The sequence below is a fragment of the Felis catus genome, chromosome A1, assembly GCF_018350175.1.
Source record: "Felis catus isolate Fca126 chromosome A1, F.catus_Fca126_mat1.0, whole genome shotgun sequence".
NCBI classification, from domain to species: Eukaryota; Metazoa; Chordata; class Mammalia; order Carnivora; family Felidae; genus Felis; species Felis catus.
Genome location: NC_058368.1, coordinates 156179010 through 156205163, shown reverse-complemented (window position 1 = coordinate 156205163; position 26154 = coordinate 156179010). Strand labels below are relative to the sequence as shown.

Sequence of the window (26154 nt, the reverse complement as noted above, 5' to 3'; positions counted from 1 at the left end):
TTGGAGGAAAAGTTAAAACATACATACAGTACAACTTTACCGATCTACTTGCAAACAGCTTGCAATACTTCTTCCATCTTGAAACATCTTCCTTCCTTGACTTCTGAGACACTCTCCTACGAGAGTCATGAGGATTAATTAAATGAGCTAACATGCCTCATCACATCAGTACTTACTAAACAGTCATTCGGTACTGCTGTGTTAGTAAAGCGCTGTATGTTTCAGAAAGTGGCAGATTTTATCAGTTACCCAAACATATTAAAATGAATCTTCATAAATGTGTAAAGTGAATAGAATATTGAACCACTTTCTTACTGAGCCTCAGTTATCTGAAACGTGATGCCAAGGGAGACCTTTCTTGAACTCCTTGTAACAGGCATTTATTATCTGGTAGACAGGGACCAATAACAATTAAAGGTGCTAGAGAGCTAACTTCTGCTCCTCAAAATGGATGACTGAGTGATTCAGTAGTGTCCAGTGTCTCGTGACTCAGTCGCTAAATTAGCACTTCAAGGGGAGTCCAAAAGTGACGGTTGATATGTATAAATATTAAAATTAGATTTTATATATTTTAAGAAGTAGCATACACTCACCTATGTAATATTAAAGTGTGGATCTGGGCTATGAGTTTTGGATACTAATATCTTTGGGTGATTTGGGGGAAATGGGGTCATCCCAACTAAAAAGTTTAATTTTGCTAAAATCAGGACATAACACAGCTCCTCATAGTTTTAACACCTACCCTCTAATTTGTACACAGATAATGTGGATACAACCAACTGTAAAAAAAATGAGACCCTTTAGAAGTGTCAATCTACCTTAGTGAACAGAATTATTAAAAAGCGAGGCAAATGCTGTATGTAAATGTGCAGGTGAACCTTGTATGATTTCTGTTTATTGAATCACCTTTAATTATAAAGATCATAGAGCCTTGACTTGAGTTTTTTTCCCTGAACTATTTTCCTCTGGTACTAAAGTTATTTTCCTAGAGAAAGAAGACAAAATTGCTTTAAATATTTGTATTTACTTATTTACCTAGGAAGATTGTAAAAGATCAGTTTTGGAAAGCCAAGAATAGTACAGTAAGACAGGGCTTCTCTTCTGTTTTTGTTTTCTCACTTGAAGGCTTTTACTGTCCATTTCTCTTTAGTTGTGCCCTTGCCTTTGTTCTCTGAATCATGTAACTTATGGCCTCTGGTATAAATTTGGTCCAGCAATCCATGACAGGAACCATCTGGTTGAAATCAGCTCCTAGATACCTTGAATAACATGGCTCCAATTTGGGAATCAGCCTTGAGACCACAAACTTGATTTTGGGTCAAAAAGATGGTGTCTTCAATCAGGAGGTTGAATAGAGTCAAATGTACTCAATGCTGGAAAATATAACTTACCCACCAAATATCAACCAGGTTGAATTGAGAGCAACATGGAGTACAGGAATGAACATGGGTCAGAAAGACCTGGGTTCAAAGTCCAGTAGCTATCTTTATTAATTAAATGACCTCTGAGTAGTTTCTCAGTATTCCTGAAACAAAGATTAAGTGAGGTGAATTCAAAGTGTCTCTATGCATGTCTTATTTTAGATTTCCCTAAGAAGCAGACCCAGAGACAAAGATTCAAGTGAAAGTAGTTTATTTTCTAAGTGGAGGAAACCCTGGAAGGGGAGTGGGTAAGTGGGAGGAAGAAAGAAAGACAGTAAATAAAGATTTGTGTAATCAAGCTAACTACCGAAGGAATAACCAGAACTTAAACCTTCTGGGGAAATTCTTGGAGCCATTGTGGAAGGCATATATCTCAGCATTATCCCACCAAGGGAGCAAGGATACTGAGGCATTTATATAGCAACTTGCATCAGTCATTGGTTGAAGGCTGCTCTGGGGCTGTTAATTCACTGGCACTTCCAACTTGTCTTGCTGGAAGGCAGAGAAATGCAGGCCAGGTCAAGTGAGTGGTAAGGGCAAGAGAATGTGGGGACATTAACAACACCTGCTTTGGTGTACCCCTTACATTACTGAAATCCACTCATTACCCATGTTAATTTCTCTGAGTCTTACCATTGATTCTTCAAGGTGATGCCTGGCTAAAGCAGCTTTAAAAAAATATTGCAGTAGCATTAGTGGGACAAGCTAGAGTATCTCCTATTACAATTATTCCCGAGTCTGCAAATGATAATCATCATTACATCCTTCTGTGACTTATTCCAGCTTCTCCTCACCCTCGACAGTCACATCTGCTGAGCTATGTTGCTTGCCCAGTGGAGTCACTGAGACATTCATCCTTGAGGAGTTGAACCCCTGGCTACCATTCCTTCACCAGAATGTTGTTATTTCTGCATCCTGGTTATGATTATTAACATTCAGGAGGGCATTGAGAGCTGCCCTGGTGAATCCCTTGAGTCATAGACATACTCCTCCCTGCTCCCCTTATGCAATAGCAACTCCATTTCCTCAATAATTAGGGTTCATTACCCTTGCCAATATAATAACTCCTTTCTTTGCCTGCTAGACTGCTGGCATGAGAAGCCACAAATGACCAGATGGCAATTAAGTTTATTGGGATTCTTGATGGTACCCTGGTAGAGGTGTGTGTACTCCAGCTCACCCCACCATGGAAACCAGAACCTCTACTCCTCCAGGACCTATGGGGAGTTGTGGGAATGGAAAACACAGATTCCCCAAGTGGATCATTAGGAGCACCAGTGAGGGGGGCCCCTTTTAATTTTACTCTTGACTCCCAGACTCGTGTAGTTTATCTTTTAGGGACATAGTACCATATAATGGCTATTGGTTCAAAGTAAATATCAAATCCTGAAGGACAGTGCCCCAACATTGCTGGGTGTTATTCCCAAGATGTGAATTTTAGAGTCCATTCCAATGTTTTCCGAGTCTGACAGCATCTGCATGAAACATATATAGTAGGATCAGTGGATCCCATGGTCATGCAGTCTGAACCTGCTACAGAGCCTTCTCTTGTTCTGTGCCTCATGCACAACCATGGTTGGAAGTCAAGCCCGTACATACTGGCACAGTTAAGATTTTCTTTTTTTTTTAACTTTCTACTACAGTATGAGTTCATACTAAAAAAATTGCAGTAATTACAAGTGAACTACCTGATGAGCTTCCATAAAGTAAACACACCCAAATACAGCTTAGGTTTTGCATGAAGATTCTATAAAAATAATTTGTTAGTTTCATAACCAGTAATGGTTGAACCCTATTATTATATTGCTCCTTACTACTAGGACTTGAAAAATTCTTTAGGCTAATTCATGCCCCAGAAATGTAGCACTTATTAGAGTATAAGCCTAAAAAAACCCAGCCATAAATTCATCTTGTCTCCCAGTATAAGTTTTATGAGTTCCAGTGGATTCATAAATTTTTGTTCTCTTTCTTTGTATTATACTGGAATTCAACATGTACATATTTGAAACAAAAATATAAAATATATATATGTATAAAATTTCCCTTTCTGTCATTTTTTGTGAGGCTAATCTCACATTCACAGCTCTACCAGCTCAAAGGATGAGGGAACATATGCTTCTCCATATGCCCAACACAGACTCCTCAATGCATTTATTACTCGGAGCTTAGTGATTGAGGAATGTTTGTAATATTTTATTTTTCCTCATAGTGAGTCATTCTACTGTACATTTCAAAATCTGTGATAAGTTGAAAGATCCAAGAATTGAGGTACATTTCAACACACAGTTTCCCATCTGGTAAATGAGTGGTTTTATTTATAGCCAGGTATTCAGATGTAGTAGTATGAAATGACCTTCAAATTATTTTGTTTTATTACACGTCTAAAGGGCTGAGCAAATACACTAACCTCCTCCAATCCACTCTCCACACTGTAGCCAGATCAGGAAACTCATGTACCTTAAATTCTTCAACCAGTCCCAGATCCCCACTTTGCCTAATAAGGCCCTCCATGATCTGGCTCCTATCTTCTTCTTCAGCTTGTCTCTCAACAATCCCCTCCTTTTCCATACTCCATCAAACGAAATCTTTCAGTTTATTAAAAGTATCCTTAAATCAGCATTCAACTCAAGTGAAATATATAGGTAGGACATGTTTAAAAATTAAGTCACTTTTAATATATAACTTCCTACCAACTAGTTGCTTTTCATCTATTGAAGCCAAGCAAGTTCCCAGAACTCAGCACCTGGGAGTTAGGATGGGAATAGGGACAGCCATTGTGAAGATTTGCTTTAGTGTTTCCGTCAAAGGACTCACCTAGTGTAATCCTTTGGTACTATGTTTGGAACTTCTGCAAGGGCCAGACCAGCCTGGGAGTACCCAAAGTAATTCAGAACTCTTCAACTGAAGGCCTTGATTCCTCTGGCCTGAGAGTTAAGTTTAACTCCCCGCTTCTCTCTTCAGCACCCACCTAGGGCAGGAGTTTTCCTAGCTAACTGACCCATCAATTACCCAAGGAATTTCTCTCTTTTAAGTTATGTTATCAGAGAATCTCACTTTGGGTGGGTCCATGTAAGGCTGAAGGATTTTGCATCATAATGTTGTGAGATGCCACACAAGCCAACCCAAGCCAAACCAAGGGAAGGTGCTTTGAAATTTCATTTTATATCTTCAGATCCTCTCACTGCTCAAATCAGCCTTGTGACAAAGTATCTTCTTTTTTAAAAAGAGTTTGCCTACCCATCTGTGAGCATATGAGTCAATCAGTTAACATTTACAGCACCCTTAAATGAGCTTAGTTTACTGGTGGGAGCTTTGGGGTTATAAAACGAGCATCCTGACAAGGCCTGACTCTGAGTGGACAGATACAGCTTTACTTGATGAAATAATAAAGTGCTAAAATGTGTATAATTGCCATAAGTGCTTTAATTTAGAGTGATAGAAAGTCCTATGAAGAGAAATTTTTAGTGAAGACTGAACAGAGAAAGTGATGTTTTTGCTGCAAATTGAAGGATGGGTGGGATTAAGGTAAGTAAAGGGTTGTGAGGATTTCATTGCATGGGTGGCAGCCAAGGTGGACCTGTAAGGGCACAAAGGCACAGACAGAAGAGAAATGATATCAAGTAGGCCTGTCCCTACTGCCAGTGCTCCAGAAAGTACTGCCTACCACAGTGGTTCTCACACCCGAGAGGGCGTCATATCCCATTAAAACACAGATTTCTGGGACCCACCGCAGAATTTCTGATAGGATGAGGCCTGGCAATTTGCATTTTAAACAAGTTCTCAGGTGATGCTGCTGGTGCTGGTCCAGGGCCCAACCTTTGAAAACCACTGGCTTGAGTAAGTTGGTAACTGGTAATTGGGTGGTTCACTACTCAGTAAATGTCATCCGGGAACTTTGCGACAAATCGTCTCTCTCAGCAATACCCTTTGTTCTGCTTCTTTCTGCTCCTAAGCATATGGTGCTCTCATTCACACCTTTCCATTTCAGTCACATCGTTCTTTCCCAATGCCACCCTATTCCCACAACCCTTATGGTCGCAACCAGATTGAGTTCGATCATTTCCTGCCTTTTCTGTTGTTGTGGTTGTAAGCTGATTTCGGATGTTGTGATCTTCAGCCAATCTAAACTTTGAGATCTTAAAAGGAAAAAGTGAATAATGTTATCAGTTTTCAGTTTCTACTTTTACTTCCTTATCTCCTGCCAATTCATTGGTAAATTAATGTAGTAATGTGGAGACCTGATTTTGATTTTCTATTCAACACTGATAATTACTTCCCAAGTAGAAGCCTATTTGCCTTGGATTTATTTCTCTTTGATGAAATGATTACCCAAGTAGGTAGCAGTGTGACTGTTACAGTGGCTCTGATAATTGCATGTTGATTTAAGGCTTTACTATTAAATAATTAGATTACAGTTGACCCTTGACAGAAGCTTTGAATTCCTTTAGTTTTATCAGCAATCACAGTACATGGCCAATTACAAGTAGTCAAAACCCACTGTAACTTTCTTTCCATGAATAATGAAAGGAGTTAATAGCACATAGTAGGCACTCATATATTTGGTGAATGAAGAAATAAATGCAATTAAAATAAATGCATAAATAATTTCAATTTGCTCCATGAAACAAAAACAGACATAGTCTTGTGAAATATAGGCATGGTTATTTTGTATCAGTTTTAAATTTGGCAGGCTACCAAATGTTAATTTGCTTTTAGCTAGTTGAGATTAAATGTAATTCCTTCCCAGAGCAACCCTAAAGTAAGCAAGCATGAAAGCATTTTCAGAGTAATCTAGGAGGAATTGACATTTAAAGGAGTTAGCATTACATCTGTACTTTAAGGCTATTAATTTCATAGATAAATTAACTTCATTACTCTATCTTTATCTTACATTTCGAAAGGGCTCCATCATCTGGACAACTGACAGCCGAGGGTCAATTGAAACTGCTCTTATCCCAGCCAGGTTGTAATTGGAACCTGCTTCTGGAAACCCTACTGCATCAAGATGGTCTTTTGCTGAGAATCTTGCTGAAGAGCTCAAGTGAGTATATGAGAATGTCCTCAAAAAACCCAGTCATTGCTCAAGTTGAATGATTTTTTTTTCCCCTATTTGAACATGGGCAGAGGAATGTAAACCAACTGCCTTGTATCAACAGTCAGTGGGGTTAGCTGCAAACAAAATATTGAATCACTTTATAAACCTATTGAAAAGATTCTTTTTCAGTACCTCAAAATGTGGGAATATAATCTTTTTATGTGGTTCTAGTTTATCATAACTATCATTATATAGAAATATATTAATATCTGGAGTTTGAGATGCCCAAGAATATTATACAAACATAGTTAAATGTCAAAAACAGAAGTCTCAACCAGATCTAAGAGAGAGGGAGAGAAAGGAAGACAGAGAAAGAGAGAAATTGCATTAGAACTACACTAGAAATTTCAGTGGATCATGAAGAGGGCTTATGTAATTTATAAACAAGCAAACTGTGGCTTACAGCCATATCCATTGGGACATAGAGAAGTCATTGTAAGAAAAGTATGAATGGAAATTGAAGAGTAATAGAAGACCATACTTCTCTTAATTAGATTTACTTTTTTCCCTGTAAGTGCTATTTTAGAAAATGGTAAGTGAAATTATGCCAATCTAATTATATTCCACTGCTCTCCTGCTATATCTTTGAAGAGTTTTCTAACCATTTTCGCATACCCCTATACGTTTCTCTCCTTCCATTCTATACCCCACATGAAGCCAGACCAACTTTATCAATCACTAGCTTCACTGTAGGTTTCATGCATCACATTCTTTTTTTTTTCTAGCTCTTCATCACCTGAAGTACCTAATTCCCATCCATCTGTCATTCAAATGTGACCCAAGAGTAGTTTTCTAACCTTTTATCCCCCACTATTCACTTATATGCGTGCATGTGCCTGCACACATATGCACACTTATTTCAGCCCATTGTCCTCAAAGTTACATGCACCTGCTCCCTCCACACCTTGGCTCACCCATTTGTTTTCGACTTGAAAGACCCTCCATAGACAGCCCAGCCTCCACCAGTAGTATCCAAGGACCAGTTGATGTTCCAGACCTTTGAATGCTCTAGTTGACCCTGTTCTCTTCCTCCCCTGAACTTCACGGTGTTTGTTATCTTGACACCTTATTTGCCCTTTAGTATATGCTGCCTTATGTTGTTATTGTGTTTGTATATAAATAAGGCAGATGTCACCAGGCCCTATCAGCCTGTTGGTACACAAATGAGGTTTATAGTGTTCTCCTGTCCAGATGGCTCCAGTCATTTCTGGGAATTTTTAGTTCCTCAGATCTGCACACAACAAGTTCCCCATATTCTCCTCTCCCACCCACCCTGATGATGGCTTCCCCAAAGCCACTTATTTAGGGGAAGTGCTTCACTGCTGATCTCCTTGTGAGACTATTGCTCCTGCTCAGGTGCTCCTAAGCTCATAAAATCTTGTGGTGCCAAAGGTCACCTCAACTCCTCATCTTGCTGTGTTCCAAACAGAAATTCATAGATTACCCCTCTCCCAAACGCTGAATCCCTGAATCTCACTTTATTCCCTTTGCCTCCAGATAGTACTGTTTGTGTCTCAAATCTCACAAAGTTGATCTGAAAGCAATTTCTTTAACTTCAGGCTCTAAGGCCACTCTCCTGAAGAGAACTGGTATTAGGGAAATACTTCCTTAAGTAGCCAACTTTTATTGTTTGCTTATTAGGTTTTAGGTGCTGTGCCAAGCACTTCACATTTGATTCTTACAACCTAATAGAGTATATACTATTGTTTTCTTTATGTTGAAAGCAATGACATTAGAGTTTAAGATAATGTCATTTGCCTAGAGACACACACAGCTTATAAATGGTGGGTAAACCTGGATTCTGAACCCAGCCGGAGCTTTCTGTCCCCTGCCCTTCCTATATAAATACTCACACAAATCAAATCCTGGCGTGGGCTAGGGGAATCTGAAAGAACTTTAATCTGCCCACTCTCAGGCTGAATCAACTAAGACATTCTGATGCACATGTATTTAACAGGTCTTTCCAGTTAAGTAATTAGGCCGATCACAAGTTTTTATATTCCTTTGCAAGTTACCACAATGCTTTATGGAAAAAGTCTAAAAAAAAAAAATAAAAAGAAAAGAAAAGAAAAAGAAAAAAAAAGGAAAAGTCTAGTGATTGCACAATCAATGATCAGTTAGAATATAAAATACAGAGCTTCCCTTAAACTTAATAATCGGGGCTTTCAGGCAAAATGGCTGACTGGATACTATCCAACTGGGCTACAGAGTTACACTAATATAATCGTAGAAACTCACAAGCATGGTCCCAGAATAGAATTGGTCTCTTACCGGTAGAGTTATATAGAGCAGCCTGGAAAACCAATTGTGATCAAACCTTCTGACTATAATGATATAGCCACTAAGTATAGCAGTCATAGTTATGAATATCTAACCATGTTTTCTTCCAAATGAAAACGACATTTACTTGCCAAAAATATTATATCCACCTTCTGGTACATATAGTATTGTTAGGTGTTTGATCAGGGTTATATGGCTGTTCTGGTATTGTCTTGTATTGAATTTTATTGACTACTGCAAATACTGTAAGAATGAAGTGACGGAATTTACTAATCAGTTGATTGACTTACTTATTAAGTTCCCATGGAAGTCTTGTCACTTTAAGTTAGAAACAATATACTCAGGGAATCTTATTAACTAGACTAAGATGGAAATTATTATGTACATAAAAATAAATTTGTAATATTTTATGCAGAGCTTTTCTTTTCATTTGATTAGAAGTCTCAGAGTATTTCAGAACTCATTTGGTAATTTAGAAGTTTGATCATATTTTTAGAAAAGCAAAATTTTGGAATAAGATATGCTGAATTAGCTGTTTCAAGCAACATAACCGTCAGCTTTTTATGGGAGAGTTTTCCTTTATAAATAGGGTCTTTTTGGTCTAATTGATAAAACTTAACTCGTGTTAAATTGGCTCAGGAAGAAGAATCAAGAGATTTTGAGTACATATTTTCATTATACATATTTTAAAACAAAGTTCTTTCTCTAAGAAACAGTTACTAAATTCTGTTAGGTACAGATTTTTTGATACATAGTCGTGTATTATAAAGGCTAAAACACATGCCACTTATCTCTTTTATATCTGTAGCTTTTGGTTTTGCTCTATGAAAATGATTTATCAGAATTTGTATTTATTTATTTTTTTAAATCAGCAGATCATAGAGGTGCCTGGGTAGCTCAGTCAGGTAAGCCCTGACTCTTGATCTCAGCTCAGGTCTTGATCTCAGGATCATGAGTTAAGCCCTACATTGGACACCATGCTGGGTGTGAAGGCTACTTAAAAAAACAAACAAAACAAAACAAAACAAAACAAACAAAAAACATCAGCAGGTCATATACAGAAATGATTGTCTTATAGTATGAGATGCAACTTCACTGCTATTTTGGAAAATAGCAAAATTTAATAAAGGAATGGTAAAATTTTAACCTATAATATATGCTTCATGGGCTCCAAACTTCTGGGAAGTGAAATCATGTTTTTGCTATGGGTAATAATTCCTCCTGTATAAAAAAATGTAGCATTTTCAGGGAACGATTACATGACTAAAACTTGATAAACATAAACTGATTTCACATGGAGATAGTTTATAACATTCTTAGGGTAACGTTCAGTTGGCATTAGAAGATAATGTTTGTTGGTTTTATTTTTAAGGTAGGACATCTTAAATTTGAGGGAAAAAACTCTGTTACAAATGTTTATAGAGGATTTTAAAGTTGTAAGACACTATTTTGGATTATTGACTTTAAAAACCTAGGGTGATTGTTTTGGTGATTACTTCACGAAGACCACATGGCCCAAACAGTTTCTTGAGGCAACAAAGGAACAAATATTTGTTAACAGGTGGCCTTTTCCTGTTGGTGACACTTGAATGAAGTGTGACTAACATTCTTTCCTTTGCCCATTGCCCCAAGAATGACTCCTAGTGAAACTTCTGAGTTTCTGGTGGTTTTCACTTGGAATATAACAACACGAAGCAAGCAAATATGTAATGTTTATCATGTTCCAGACATTGTAACTACTTTACATGTGTTCAGTGAACAAATCCTCCTAAACAACTCTCTGTGGTAGGGACAATTTTCATCTCCATTTTAAAGATGAAGAAACTGAGACGCGAAGACATTAAGTCACATGTCTAAGTCACATGTGATTGGCCAAGCGGGATTTGATCCAGACAGCTGGCTTCCAGAGATTGTGCTTTCCCCCACCACACCCCTTGGCATCTACGCAGAACCGGAGTTTCCCAGATTTCGGGGCTGCACAACCTGGGAGCTGTCAGGAGCCTGTATACCGCACAGTGTGTACATTTCAGCCTTGTAACAAAGTGAAGATAATCAAGAAACAGATTACCCAAAACTCTTAGATAAAAACGCTGCTACCACTACAAAGGGACGGCTAACTTAAAATAAATGAATCAATTCAAATTCTCTTATTTTACAGTTAATATCAGTCTTTTTTTTTCTTTTTTTTTTTGCATAATGAGAGCACTGTTATGGCAGAAACTTAGTGTTTGTTATACACTCTGTGTGTGTGTGTGTGTGTGTGTGTGTGTGTGTGTGTGTGTGTGTTGTTGTTGTTGTTGTTTTACTTTGTAAGTATGAGCAAAGTGCTGTTTTATGACTGTCTTGAAGGAGATGACCAAAAGTAAAAATATACTCCCTCGTGATACCCTCAGTGTACCTAACGTCGATGTTCTAAGCTGCTTTTGCTGGTGATGATATCTGTACTCCGACTTGTTCAGTCTTTTTTCTTCTCTGGATTTGTACCCTATTCTTATTAGGAACGGTGGAACCATATTTGTGTGTTTTTGCCCTAGTCTTTTCCAACCAAGTGTCCATCCTGTCCTAGAATGATGATGAACTAGCTTAGAATGTCAGTGGGCGGGGCGCCTGGGTGGCGCAGTCGGTTAAAGTGTCCGACTTCAGCCAGGTCACGATCTCGCGGTCTGTGAGTTCGAGCCCCGCGTCAGGCTCTGGGCTGGTGGCTCAGAGCCTGGAGCCTGTTTCCGATTCTGTGTCTCCCTCTCTCTCTGCCCCTCCCCCGTTCATGCTCTGTCTCTCTCTGTCCCAAAAATAAATAAACGTTGAAAAAAAAAATTAAAAAAAAAAAAAAAAGAATGTCAGTGGGCTCTGGGGTGCCTGGGTGACTCGGTTGGTTAAGGGACAGTCTTGAGCTCAGGTCATGATCTTGTGGTTCGTGGATTCGAGCCCTGTATCCAGCTCTGTGCTGAGAGCTCAGAGCCTGGATCCTGCTTCGGATTCTGTGTCTTCCCTCTCTCTCTCTCTCCTCCATCCCCACTCGTGCTCTGTCTCATTCTCTCAAATAATAACTAAACATAAAAAAATTTTTTAAAAAAGAGTATCAATGGGCTCTGTAGAACTATTATAGTCCCAGAAACATTTATCACTTATTGCCTAGGGTCTGCTGAGTTTCTCTGAGGGTGGTGTGTTTATAGGGTATTAAGTAAAACAAAGCTTCTTGACTTTAAAATGCAAATGTGTCACCTGGGAAGCTTGTGAAAACTGCAGATTCTGATTCAATAGGTCTGGGGATGGGCCTAGGTCTCTCCATTTCTAACAAGCTCCCATGTGATGCTGCCCCTGCTGCTGCTGGTCCCTGGCCCACCTTTTGAGTTAGCAAGGCTGTCTAAGAAAGAGTCTATAGACTCCTTCTATAGTTGCTCTAGAAGGCGAAGAATCTGACTATGTGGCTTGTCTTTCCAGTGTATTACTGGCTTGTAAGGAGACAATATTTACCTAGGAATATTTATAAACCATTTTATCTGGAAGGTCACGTAGTCAGAAAGCGTGATCTCAGTATTGATCTGATTATGTCACTCCCCTCCTAAATCCCTTTAGTGACTGCCCACTACTTACAGGGTAAGGACCCTCTCCTTGAGACATGAGCAACGCCCATTGTGCTCTGGGCGTGGCTGACTCATCCAACATACTGCATCCTACTTTCCTCTAGCTTAACATGCATTTTCTGGTCAAGGTTGTGCATCCTAGATTTGTGTATCTGTAACAGCAAGGGCCCTGCAGAAGTGTCGTGAGAAAACAGGCAGGTACTTTAACACCAACTACCTTTTACTTGGCCCGTATGACAAGTTCTTTTCTGCTGCAGAACCTTTGAAATGTTGTGGTTTTTGTGTGTCCAGAATCTCTTCCCTCTTCATTTTCCTGGCTGCCGCTAACCTCTTTTAGCTTAAATATTACTTCCTAGGAAGTCATCTTTGATTGTTCCAAAAGGTCCTACCATGATTCCTTTTGTAACACTTGTTACAATTTTAAGCGAATGCTGAATTAACGTAACTATGTACTTAACGTCTGTCTCAGTGGGTGCAAGTTCCAGGAGGGCAGATAGATCATCATTGTGTCCGCAGTGCTTGGCCTCCTTCTCGACTCTTTAGTACATAGAGTGTACTTGAAATCATTTATGGAATGAATGAGTGAGTGAATGAATAAATGGCAATTAAATTTCCATGAAGCAATTCCGTTTCATTCATTTTTAAATGGAGTACTAATATTGATCTTATGTGTTCATTTTAAGGTTTAAGAAAGTAAATACAAAGTACCATTGTTTGGCACTTAGTAGGTGCTTAATTTGTATTAGATTCTTTCCTTCTTTTATACTGAATGCCTGGAAGAATACATCTGATGTATTTTTTCTTTTCTAATCACTCCTCCCGTGGTCCCTATGCAGTGGTCTCTCCTTGTGCTTGTCAGTAATCCTTCCCTCTGTCTAAGCATAAATTTAAGTGCTTCCTAGGAAGTAGAGTTTCTCCTTTAAGGCCTTGTGCCTGAGAAGGTATTGACCGAGCAGCTGTCAAGATGCTAGCACATGAAGATGAGAACTGGGACAAATAAATATTCTCAAGTTCTAAATATTGTAACACTCCTTGGAAACCTTCACACACAGCTTGGGAGACTGGGAGCATGAATTTTGCTATAATGCTTCTCTTCCACGGAATCAAATCTAATCTGGCTTGACAGTGGCTGAAATATTTTATATTCTATCTCTTCATGGCACCTAGAAAATGTCTAATATAACTATAGGAACATGTGTCTTCTTTAGCAGTTAATGTGCTTCTAGTGTTAGCATTGCAAAATGATTGGGCATTATATTACAAGTGATACTATTATCATGAATTTATGTAGCATCTTTGTCCCCAACAACTCAGAGCGATTTAACATATTATTTCATTTATGACCCTTGGATTATTAGGACCATTTTGCAAATGATGAAACTTGGATTCAGAGAAATTGAATAAATTGCCCACTTGATATTTAAGTGGTCCTTGTTAGCAGAGAGAAGAGCCATTATTTTGTGACAGTATATCAATTGTTTTTAAATAAATTTCTAAAATAAAAACATGAGACTTTATGGAGGTATTCATTCTTAGAAATAAGAAATAACATTCTTTTGAATTAATTTCTGAAAATTTCGGTTACTTGATTTTACAAATATGTTCTCTATTAGACTAATATTTAATGGGCTCTAACTAGGTATGAGGCACTGTTCTCAGTTGGAGATAGAGTGGTAAATGTGACATGCCATAGTGCCCTTACATTCGGGGGGATTAATTGCTGGGGAAAATTGGAGAGGACGGACCTTATAAAGTAAGGAGGTATTAAAAATTGGATAAGTTCAGCTGCTAATAAGTGCCATGGAGTGCTTTTATAAAACAGAGTGACTGAAGAAAGATTGACAGACTGGGTAATAGGCAAAGGCTGCTCTGAAGAGCGGATGTCTACTTGCTTGAAGTAAGTTATTGGGGAGTAGATGGACGATGTCCTTCACTATCAGATTATTTGGAATACGTGTACACTTTCTTCCAGTATTCTAGAATGGGAGCTGGCAAACTTTTGTATAAAGGGCCACATAGTGAACATTTCAGGCTTTGTCAACTCTACCATTTCTGTCACAGCCACCAAACTCTACCACTGTCATAAGCAAATGAGCATGGCTGTGTAGGGGAGGAAGAAGTTTTCTTCAACACTCTTAGCGCTTCTGAACGGGTTGAAAATTCAACTGACAAAGATACATTAACAGGGGAAAAAGAATACAAATTCACTTTAAAAAAATTCTTTAATGTTTATTTTTCTTAGAGAGAGAGAGAGAGTGAGAGAGACAGAGTGTGAGCAGTGGAGGGGCAGAGAGAGAGAGGGAGACGCAGAATCAGAAGTAGGCTCCAGGCTCTGAGCTGTCAGCACAGAGCCCTACACGGGGCTCAAACTCACATACTGTGAGATCATGACCTCAGCCGAAGTCGGACACAACTGGCTGAGCTGCCCACGTGCTTTCTTGCTTGCTTGCTTGCTTGCTTGCTTTCTGATACAGGAGTGACCCAAAGAAACAGTTAAATTGGAGCCTTTTTATGCTAGGTTCAATGAAGAATGGACAGTCATGGAGAAATATGATAGGTCAAAGGGTATGAAATTAGTAAGTTGGGGGAAACTTAGCAGGGCCTATTTGTTAGGATCCTTCTTAGTATCCTTTTGACTTCAGAGACAAGGGATGCCCCTACCCCCCTGGTATAGAGAGGGCACCTGTCCTGTTTCAGGAGAGAAGAGCAGGGGGAAGGTCAGAGTGACCTTCCTGCTTCTGCTGTTTTCTCAAACTCTTTCCAGTGTTTAAAATATTCAGTATGCCTAGGTACCATATTTGAGGTAGCATGTCAGAGCCCCATCAGCTGTATTCCAATGAAGTTTTATTTATGCACACAGAAATTTGAATTTTACATAATTTTGTGTGTCACAAAGGATATCCTACTTGTGATTTTTTTTTCCAACCATTTAAAAACATACAAATCATTCTTTGCTTGAAACAGAAATCAGTCTGTTGAAAACAGGCATCGGTCTGGATTTGTCCCCAGGGCTTGCCAACCCTTGCTCTAGAATATTGTACAGCACCCAGGCTCCCACGGTGGCTTTAGTGCTTCTCTGCAGTGTAGTCATCTGGAGAGGAGACCTGCACATACTGCTAGCATGACAATTTTAACTTCTCTCCCAAGGTCTGAGTAGACATTCCCACTGGGTAGATAGGCTTAATATCTGCCTACAATTTCCCTTTGAAATAGCTTTGACTTGGATTTACCGTATAGCCATTTAGGGACCTTGTGTATTGGGGGTCCAGGTGGAGCTCAAAACTTATCTCTCACTCCCTAGGGCTGCCAGCTGCACAATTTGGACCAGTTATCCACCTATGCTTAGTGGTCATCAGATCCTGCCTGAAATATCATGGTCTTTTCTTGACACAACTTGTTGAAAGGGAGATTGCCCATTAAGAGTGAAAACTGTGCCCCTGGGTGGCTCAGTCGGTTAAGCATGTGACTTCTGCTCAGGTCATGATCTCACATTTCGTGAGTTCGAGCCCCACATCAGGCTCTGTGCTGACCTCCCAGAGCCAGGAACCTGTTTCAGATTCTGTGTCTCCTTCTCTCTCTGCCCCTCCTCCACTCATGCTCTGTCTTTTTCACTCAAAAATAAACTTAAAAAAAAAGAAAAAGAGTGAAACTGCTAAGAAGTTACCTAGGCCATACCTTGCTAAAGTGAACTGGGTATGTATAACTTGGAGAAGAAAAGACTAGAAGAGGCAGGATAGCTATCTTGGAATATTTTAAGTCTGAATGTAAAAAAAAAAAAAAAAAACTGTCCACGTCAGCAAGTAGAAATACTTGGGAGTAAGTTGGAAGGAGATGGATTTGGCTGTCACTCTGTCAGTCAGAAAACCTGAATTCTCATCCCTAATGATACCTGAGGAAATTGTTTACAACTCTGTGCTTCTTTTCTTTATCTACTAAAGAGAGGAGAGTAGATTTCTATACCCCTTTCTGATAACAGTATCGTGTAATGTTTCTTAAAAATGAAAAACAGCTTGGTAACTTTGTTTCAGTATTCTTTACCTCAATACCTAGGGTTCCTTGACTCCCTGCTTCCAAGAATAAAGAGGTGGACACAGAATAAAAAGAGCAGCAGGCAAAAGTTTATTACTTTCTTACAGAAAGTAAGAATAGTATGACAGCTGTCTTAACAGAGAAGGGGCATTGGAAAGTGAATGCCTGTGAGAATAGGCAGGGGTCTTTTGTAAATCGGGTTTTGGTGGTGAGGGTGGGGTGCTCCCCTTCCCCCACTTTCCTTCTCAGGTTCTACCCTTATTGGCTAGGTAACTCTAAATGCCTAGGCATTTCTTTTTAATTGGCCCATTTCCATAATGGTCTATGGCTGTACCGTTCTATGGTCTACTACTTATTTTTATAGTCAGGACTTTTGTCAAATTCCTGATGGGAACATGAGGGGGAGTAGGTGGTGTCTGTTACATGCTTAAGAGGAACTTACCCCCAAGGAAGTTTGCTATGGTCAGTCATGCCCAGCATTGTTCCAAAATATGTGGTTTTTCCCACCCAGGGACCTCAGGTCCGAACCTTTCCCTCTATGCTTCCTGAATCCTATCTTTTCGTATCATAACTTGAGCTGTCCAGCAGTGGGACAGCTGCCTGGAATGGTAATGGAAATCTCACCACTGTAAGTATTCAAAAAGAAGCTAGGTCACCATTGTCACGAATGCTAGAAGACTTTTTATTCATTGACTCAACAAACGTTTATTCATTTATTGACCAAATATTTACTGACCTCCTTGTAAGGTGCCTGCCAGTCGTATAATTTCATTATGTTTCTTAATTCGATGGTTAGAACCTGATATAAATCTGTGGGCTAAGAATCGGTTTTTCAAGACCTCTTTTGGCTGTGCTTTGTTATTTTTTTATTTTTTTTAGATTTTTTTTTTTAACGTTTATTTATTTTTGAGACAGAGAGAGACAGAGCATGAATGGGGGGAGGGTCAGAGAGACAGGGAGACACAGAATCAGAAGCAGGCTCCAGGCTCCAAGCTGTCAGCACAGAGCCTGACACGGGGCTCGAACTGGTGAACCACAAGATGGTGACCTGAGCCGAAGTCGGACACTTAACCGACTGAGCCACCCAGGCGCCCCATGTTATTCTTTCCAGGGTCTACTGGTAAAGCAAAATCCTTCTTTGCCCCAAAATGATTCATTTGAATTAAAATTAAATCCAACTTTGGTGACCAGATTTCTTTTCAAATTGGCAATCTCCTTATGCAGAGTAAAACTTTGCACTTCTTTCTACCTTGCTTCCTTTTTCATTTGAAATGCTCACTTTTCATTTGCAAGCGTAAAGGGCTTGAAGTTAATTTAAGAGTCTATTTGTAAACAGTAGAGCCAGGATTCCGAGATTCAGTTTTATAGAATAGTACTCCTGCTAAATGTAATACTAGAAAAAGGTTTTATGGTCAAAAATGTTTTAAAACACTATATACTAAAATCCCTTCTTGGAGAGGCACAGGGCTCATGAATAATTAAAGGCTCTGAGAAATCCTGCAGAAAGCAAAACTATTTAATATTGTTGAAGCCAGCACTTCCAGAACATATGGGCTACTACATTAACATACCATGAAATGCACTTTGGAGAAAATCTTATCTTATAAAAAGTATGGAGAGGAACCCTAGTAGATACAGGTAGATAGAGCCAAAACTGTTTCCAAGAGGTTTGCCTATCTACATTTATAAATTTGTAGATATTACATAATAATTTTCAAATACACAGAATTACCTGTGCCTTCTCTATAAAGATGATCAGTTTTCAAGACACTGGAGTCAATTGTCCAATTATAAATCTCTCTTGAATGTAGCTATTTTCTTGATGACTTGTAGAGAACTTTTGTATTTTATTTATCATCAGCCTCTTTAAGACTTATTTTCTCGGGGCGCCTGGGTGGCTCAGTCGGTTAAGCGTCCGATTTCAGCTCAGGTCACGATCTCACGGTCCGGGAGTTCGAGCCCCGCGTCGGGCTCTGGGCTGATGGCTCGGAGCCTGGAGCCTGTTTCCGATTCTGTGTCTCCCTCTCTCTCTGCCCCTCCCCCGTTCATGCTCTGTCTCTCTCTGTCCCAAAAATAAATAAACGTTAAAAAAAAATTAAAAAAAAAGACTTATTTTCTTTATTTGTTAAAAAAAAAGGAGATTGATGAAGTTTTGGGGTGGTGGGGGGTTTGTGGGGTCCAGAGCCGACGGTCAAGAAAGAATTCTTAAAGACATCTTTGGTGCAAAAAGGTGATTTTATTAAAGCCGGGAGACAGGACCACCGGGCAGGAAAAACTGCACTGTAACTGTGGGGCACCGTTTTATGGAGTCTGGGGAGATTAAGTCAAGAGGGAATTTCCAAAGAGACTCTCACATGCTAAAGACTTACTAGAGGCCTACCTATTGTCAAGTTAAGGTTGTTTTCCCCCCTAACAAAAGCATTAACGTTGACAGTAGGAGTTCCCGGACTTTAGGCTTTTGATAGGATTGCCTTTTTCTGGTAAACTGGTGGAGACTCTTAATCAGATTAACCATTTGTTTTTTGTCCTTTCTTGTTTTTGTGCAGCCAGAGGTGTCCAAGGAATATCACACTAATCCCACCTTGGGGGGGCGGGGCAGGGCGGTGCTAGCTTGTGTTTGTGTTTTGCCCTCAGCTTGCCTCAGGCTCCCTCAACAGAGATAATCTACACTTCGTAGATTTTTGGGGCGCCTGGGTGGCTCAGTTGGTTAAGTGTCCAGCTTAGGCTCAGGTCATGATGTCGCAGTTCCTGAGTTTGAGCCATGCATGGGGCTCTCTGCTGTCAGTGCCGAGCCCGCTTCAGATTCTGTGTCTCCCTCTCTCTCGCCCCTCCTTTGCTCGCTGGCACGTGCGCGTGCACTCTCTCTAAAAAATAAACATTTAAAAAATATATACACTTAGTAGAGTTTTTGTGAGGATCAAGATAAATAGGTAAATACGTGCAAAACAGTGAGCAGAGAGCCAGCACCATTGTGGGTATTCAATAAAGGCCTGTCTCCCATCTCACCATTAATCACAGCCCTGAATTTGGGACTGTGGTTGTTCAAAAGAGGTAGAAATCTGATGTTTAGTTTATTTGGGTATTGAGGAAAACAGCATAGAAAAGGTTGTAAGTGCTTTAATTTGCGTATGAGAATTTTAGAACAGAAAGCAGGAAAATAATTCCCAGGAAAGACTTGGGAAAGAAAATCTCTGAAAAAGAATGATTTTGTTTTGTTTTGTTTTGTCTTCGTAGTTTAATTCATAGACCCATTTCATGAGACTTTGTTTTTAAAATTTAAATTTTGCCAAAATAAGAATACTTTGAGGGAGGAAAAAGTAATAAGTCATGTATAACTGAAAACTTGTAAATAAATGGCAGATCTTTGTATCTATTGTTACCTTTTATGCAGTAGACTCCAAACCAATTTTCAAGTCAGGTTTCAATTTTATTGTTATTAATTTTTACAGTGAACTAGGCTGTGATTTTCAAATTTAGTGCTTCTTTGAAGCCATTTTCACATGACACTCCGCCCCCTTTTTCTCAGGTATCAATTTACCAGCCTGGTGTTTTAGGTGTTGAATCCTGGTTTTATAGGCTACATTTTCTATCCCTGCACTTTCTCTCTAATATCTATGTCTAAAGTGAGTCTTTCAGCCTCTCCCCTTTGGTTAGGGATGCTCGTTAGAGCCTGGTTAATTCAGCGTCCCTCAGCTGATGGCACTCTCTTCACCAACATTGCTGCCAGATCCATTTTAGTGACTCAGCAGGAGCTTGTCATTAACAGCATTTTTGTAGAAAGTAAAAATTAAGCAGTCTTGGAAAGCAAAGTGCTAGTGCACCATGTATGTGTAAATCTGTGGTAGCAGTAAACACAGGCTCCTGGTGGGGTTGGTGGGGGAGCTCCTCCCCAGATACCACCCTCTTTTGAAGCGCTAACAGGTTTAGTTCTAGTTAATGTCTGCAGTGAAAAGAGCCCTTCAGTGTTACTGAAAAGGCAATCTGTTTTCAATTCTTGTATTTGTTTATAGAAGGTATGAAACATTTGATAGAGGGGAGCCAGATGGAATTCAAAATAGCAGCTTTATTATTGCTTGGGTCAGAAAATATGGCTTTAAATATGGCTTGCCCACACAGCTTCATTTTCCAGAATTAAGATGATCCTTCTGTCCCTCCAACTGCCCTAGCTGCCCCCTTCCCACCTCCCCAAGCCACCAACAGAGCTGAAAGCCACGGAACTCCCTTGCAATGGCAGAACCAGCCCTCATAGACTTAATGAGGAGGAGGGCAGGCCAGAATGCAACTCCCTGTGGTCGGGTTGCCCCAAACTCACCACTGAGAAGAGTCCTCCTTCCTTAGCTAGAAGTGTGGAGAAAGACAGGAGTGTGACTCATATTAAAGGGAGAACAATAAGAGAGTGCAGTTCTGGGTTAGTTGTAGATCTGTAGATCTGATTAATACCTCTTGGGTATTAATATTGACTGAGGAAGATGAGGCTAAGTGGATGACCTTTGTTTGAACAGTGGATGCTCTAGACAGATCTACAACTCCTTGATATTTATGTCTTTCACGATTGAAGACACACTTGGGGGATTTTCCATTAAACAAACAAGTGTCTTGTCCAGAAGGCTGAGGGAAAGAAAAAGGAAAGGGCTAGACCTGCATGTGGAGGAGCAGGGAAGGGACGAACTTAAGAAGAAGGTTAAAAGAATAGAACCCTAGTGGAGTCTTCTTGAAAGGAATGGGAAACAGAAGAATGAAAGGGAACGCAGAAGAAAAGCCCTAAAGTGTAGGAAATGTGCAAGCTGGGAAAAACCAAGGTTTGTGGAGGAGTGCCTCGAAAAGGTATTGGTTTTCACCAGGTTCCTAGGACACCAACCTTAGAAACATTTGAAATCAGCTGAAGCTCACCCTCCATCCAGACCTTCTTAGGCAGTTGGTGAGGTCCAACTTAGAACTCACCTTGGTGGGTGTCTAGATGGCTCAGTTGGTTAAGTGGCTGACTCTTGATTTCAGCTCAGGTCATGATCTCACTGCAAGCCCCACATTGGATTCTGCCCTGACAGCATGGAGCTTGCTTGTGATTCACTCTCTCCCTCCCTCTCTCTCTCTCTCTCTCTCTCTCTCTCTCTCTCTTTCTTTGAGGTCATGTCATTGTGACCCTTCTCACATTTTCCCCCCTACAAATATCCTAAGTATCTCAGTAACAATATTGAGTTTGGTGGGCCATTACTCTGAAAGAATATGGCATTTCTCTTATTATGTAAATATTAATCAAATACAGTTTTACTGCAATATGCTTGGGTAAGTGACAAGAATTTAATCACGTTCACTGATACCTATCTTACTAAATTAATTTTATTCTTTCCAAGAATGTACCTTTCAAGAGCAAGGTTTTGATACAGATGATAATCTGAACCAAGGATCCAGCTTAATAGAAACCATCTTTAAAGTATTGTACCATTGCAATTTTTCTCCACAAACATTTGGAAATGTTTTTGTGAGCTACATGGAAGAAGAACAATTATGGAACTTTCTATATAACATTCCAGGTATGAAAAATTTACTGTTTGTAAAAGAGGTGTTTTATGGATACTTAAATATATCTTTAAAGATGCTTTGAAAGTTTTATTCATGTCGCTCTTGTTGAGTCTATTATTTGTAAAAGTTTATCACACATTTTTTTTTTTAAGCATAACAGTTTCTTTGGGGAATCATTAACCATTCAGTCCTATCAAAATATAATATACTTGGGACAAGGTGCCGGGGAGGGAGAGGGAGAGAAATTATGTAAAGCAGATTTTCTTTTTAAATTATTATTAGGAACTGTCCCCTCATAAAAATTTAGTTTAATATTTACCATAGATTATGTTTTGCTCTTGAGCAAGTAAGACATTAGTGACATATTATTCTTGGATGCATTTTTTGGCAAACCAGTGCACAAAACTACTAGTCATTTTCTTTAAACGTAAAAGGTGTTTATTACGACCACAGCACCTGTGTCTCTATAAGGCAAGTATGTCTTCTCGTTCCTTTGGGAACAATATGTTTTTCCATTTGTATTGTTCTTCTGTCTACATAGAATGGGTGTTGCAAGTTGCATATGTAACTAGAAAGTGTTCATGGGTTGCCCTACCTTGGGGCCAGATGAATAGATTCTCACCTTGTTCTATACTTAATATCCTGCCTTAAATTACATACTTATTAATATCTTGGGAAAACAAAGACTGAGAACCTAGTGGTTATACTGTTAGTCCCTTAGCCATTTACATCATTTACATTTGGCTTTCAACCTACAAACATTTTTATACACTGTTTCAGAAACTACATTTCCACGAAATATTTCCTAGGATCCATATAAAAAAATCTAACTTGCTCATATTCATGGTTTCACTCTTCCAGGACTCTGACTATCCTCTAGATACTACTTGAATATCTTTTTAGCTAGTTTAAGGTTATTATGTTACATCTTTTCGTCATTATCCCTGAAAAATACCAATAGATAACTGTATAATGATTTTTAAAACCTGAATCTATCACTTAAGACGCCCTAATAATTATCTCCTCTTAAAATTTTATCTCCTAGTTTCCATGTATTTCCTACTGTGATCTCTTTACCCAAAGGAGGGACAGTTTTCCAGTTAAAAAGACTGAATTACTTCTGATGTAGACTTTGTGGAACTGAAAGAAAAATAACCTTGGAAGCCCTACCACTCCGGTTTTTAGTTATTCAGGTGAAGTGAGAGCCGAATTCTCTCACAAGATGACAAAGAATTGTTGACCCACATGCTTCAACCACTATTTGTCCTTCAACACTTAAGTTCTTGAACCATTTTGTCAGTTAGCACAACATTGTACTGAAGATACCAATGGCCTTCAGGTGCTGCCATGAGAAAGTGAAACTGCTACTCTCTCCTCATTAGTCTTCTCTTCACATACACATTGAGCAAACCCTTCTCCACCAGGTCAGACAAGTCTCTTGAAACAAGTGTTACACATATTAATACAGCCTGAATTGTGTAGGGTGTTTTAAAGGATCAGAATTTCAGATTGGTGCAATATCTTTGGTCTTTGTATAAATTGTTTCTCCATAAGCATTAAATATCCTCTGTGTCTTGAATATTTTCTGGAACCTGAGACCTTACAGTGGTCACAAGGGACTCCACTTTTGTACAGTTATGTATAAGATATATATACATAAGTGAGTACTTGTTGGTATTATTTTGAACAAACTTATCTGTTAGATCAATTATGAATAAGAAAAATAAAAAATTTTTATATTACCAACACTTATTTCTTCTTTATGTCTTTTTTTTTTTACTTTATGTAAATCTGAGTTTTCACTCTTGTATTATTTCCTTTTACTCTAAAGAATTTCATTTAACATTTCTTGTAAGACAGGTCTACTGGCAACCAATGTCTTCAATATTGGTTTGTCTGAGAAAGTCTTTATTTCTCCTTCAGTTGTGAAGGATAATTCTGCAGAGCATAGAATTCTAGGTCGTTTGGGTTTTTTTGTTTGTTTTTTATTTTTCCCCTTGATACTCCTACATATTTCACACCACTGTCTTCTTGTTTGCATGGTTTCTGAAAAGCTGGATGTTAATTCGTCCCTTTGTTCCTCTGTAGGTAAGGTAATTTTTTTTTTCCCTCTGGCTTTTTTCAGGACTTCTTTGCCTTTGTTTTTTTGTAGTTTGAAAATGATATGTGTAGGTATAGTTTTAAGTATTTATTCTGCTTGGTGTTCTCTGAGCTTTCTGGATCTGTGGTTTGTGTTTGATAGTAATTTGAGGGGAACTTCTCGGTCATTATTGTCTTAAATATTTCTTCTGATCCTTTCTTTTTCTTCTCCTTTTGCTATTCCCATTACACATATTACATCTTTTGTAGTTGTCCCACAGTCCTTGGATATTCTGTTCTTCTTCTTTTTTTTTTCAGACTTTGATCTCTTTGCTTTTGAGTTTTAGAGGTTCCTATTGAGATATCCTCAAGCTCAGAATTCTTTTCTCAGCTATGTCCAGTCTATTAATAAGCCCAGGACAGGCATTCTTCATTTTTGTTACAGTATTTTTGATGTCTAGTATTTCTTTTTGGTTCTTTCTCAAGATTTCCATTTCTCTATTTACATAGCCCATTTGCTCTTGCATGCTGTCTACTTTATACATTAGAGCCCTTAGCAAAGTAATCAAAGTTATTTTAATTCCTGGTCTGGTAATTCTGATTTCCATGTCTATTTCTGATGTTTTCTCCTTTCAAAACTGTGTTCTTTGCCTTTTAGTATGTCTTGTAATTTTTCTTGGAAGTTGGACATGATGTACTGGGTAAAAGAAACTGCTGTAAAGAGGGTTTTAGTGATGTGGTGGAAAAGTGGGGGAGGGATGGGAAGCATTCTATGGTGCTATGATTAGGTCTTTTAGTGGACCTGTGCCTCTGGATGATGTACTTCATAAGTGTTTCTCAGTTTTTTTCTCCCATTCTATGTAGGAGAGTATAGCTAGAGTGGGCTGGAATTGGGTATTTCCCTTCTTCTAGTTCAGTTAGACTCTGATAATACCCCAGTGGGTTAGGCTCTATTTTAGTAGTTTCTCCTGAGGGCAACCCTGAAGAAGAACAGAGTGCTCTGACTTATTTCAAAATGTTCCTTTTCCTTTTCCCTTGCTGGAAGCTCTTGGGGATTTTTCTCTGACATTTACTATGGGCACCTAGTTGAACTCACAGATTTAAAACTCACAAAAGTGTGGCAGCCTCCACATAACAGGGTTCCCATTGAATTTTAACTCTCAGACTTGTCCACACTGAGCCTCCAGCAATTCATCAATTACAGTTCAGACTTCCTACTTTGGCACTGGTTCCCATGGTAGGTTCTGCTTCTGAGTCTCCACTCCAGTAAACTGTGACTCCCTGTATTTGCTGTCCATCACTCCAATCTTGGAGGCGGTGGTTTGCCTTATGTCCCCACCTCTCTACAGATCCAAGAAGACTTGTTGATTTTTCCATCTGTTCAGCTATTTACTTGTTGTAGGACAGAGAGGCAACTTCTAAGTTCTTTATATGCAGAGCCAGAAACCAGAAGGGCTTGTCACTTACTATTTTTTTCTTCTCTACTCTCTCTTCCTATATTTCCTTCTCTTCTTGCTACATCTGTATCTTATCCCTACTGTAGGCATCTATGGATATTGCTTGATCCTCCCTATACTATCCCATGCTCAACTTGTTGCAGAACCCTGCATCAAAAAACACTGGGCACCCTATACTATAATATTGCAAACTTTACAGAAAATTCCTCTTAGGTAAAATAATAATAACATAGGTTTACATGGTGCACATAGTGCCTACCATGTGCTAGTTGCTTAACACAAATTAATTCATATAATTTTAAAATAATTCTTTGAGATAGGGCTGTTATTTTCTCTATCATTTATAATACCTTGATTTTATTTTAAACATTAAAAATTTTTTTTAAATTTATTTATTTTTTGAGAGACAGAGACAGAGCATGAGTGGAGAAGGGCAGAGAGAGAGAGAGGGAGACATAGAATCTGAAGCAGGCTCCCGGCTCTGAGCTGTGAGCACAGAGCCCCATGTGGGGCTCAAACTCATGAACTAGGAGATCATGACCTGAGGCAAAGTTGGACGCTTAACTGACTGGGCCACCCAGGTGCCCCAGCATGCTGGTTTTAATAATGGATTGAGTCACTTGGGAAATATTACCTTGGAGTGCCTGACTGACTCAGTCAGAAGAGCATGCAACTTTTGACCTCAAGGT

At 39.1% G+C, this 26154-nt stretch overlaps 1 protein-coding gene across 8 annotated transcripts in view; it reads left to right on the top strand.

The window, feature by feature from the left end:
• KIAA0825 (uncharacterized protein KIAA0825 homolog) overlaps positions 1–26154 on the top strand; it is a 389144-nt gene that overhangs the window by 143928 nt on the left and 219062 nt on the right. For all 8 annotated transcript variants that reach the window (XM_019836968.3, XM_019836952.3, XM_023258417.2 and 5 more), the window contains 2 exons: positions 6323–6462; positions 21761–21940. In XM_019836968.3, the coding sequence (XP_019692527.2) occupies positions 6323–6462; positions 21761–21940 (320 nt within the window). The remainder of the gene's footprint in view (positions 1–6322; positions 6463–21760; positions 21941–26154) is intronic.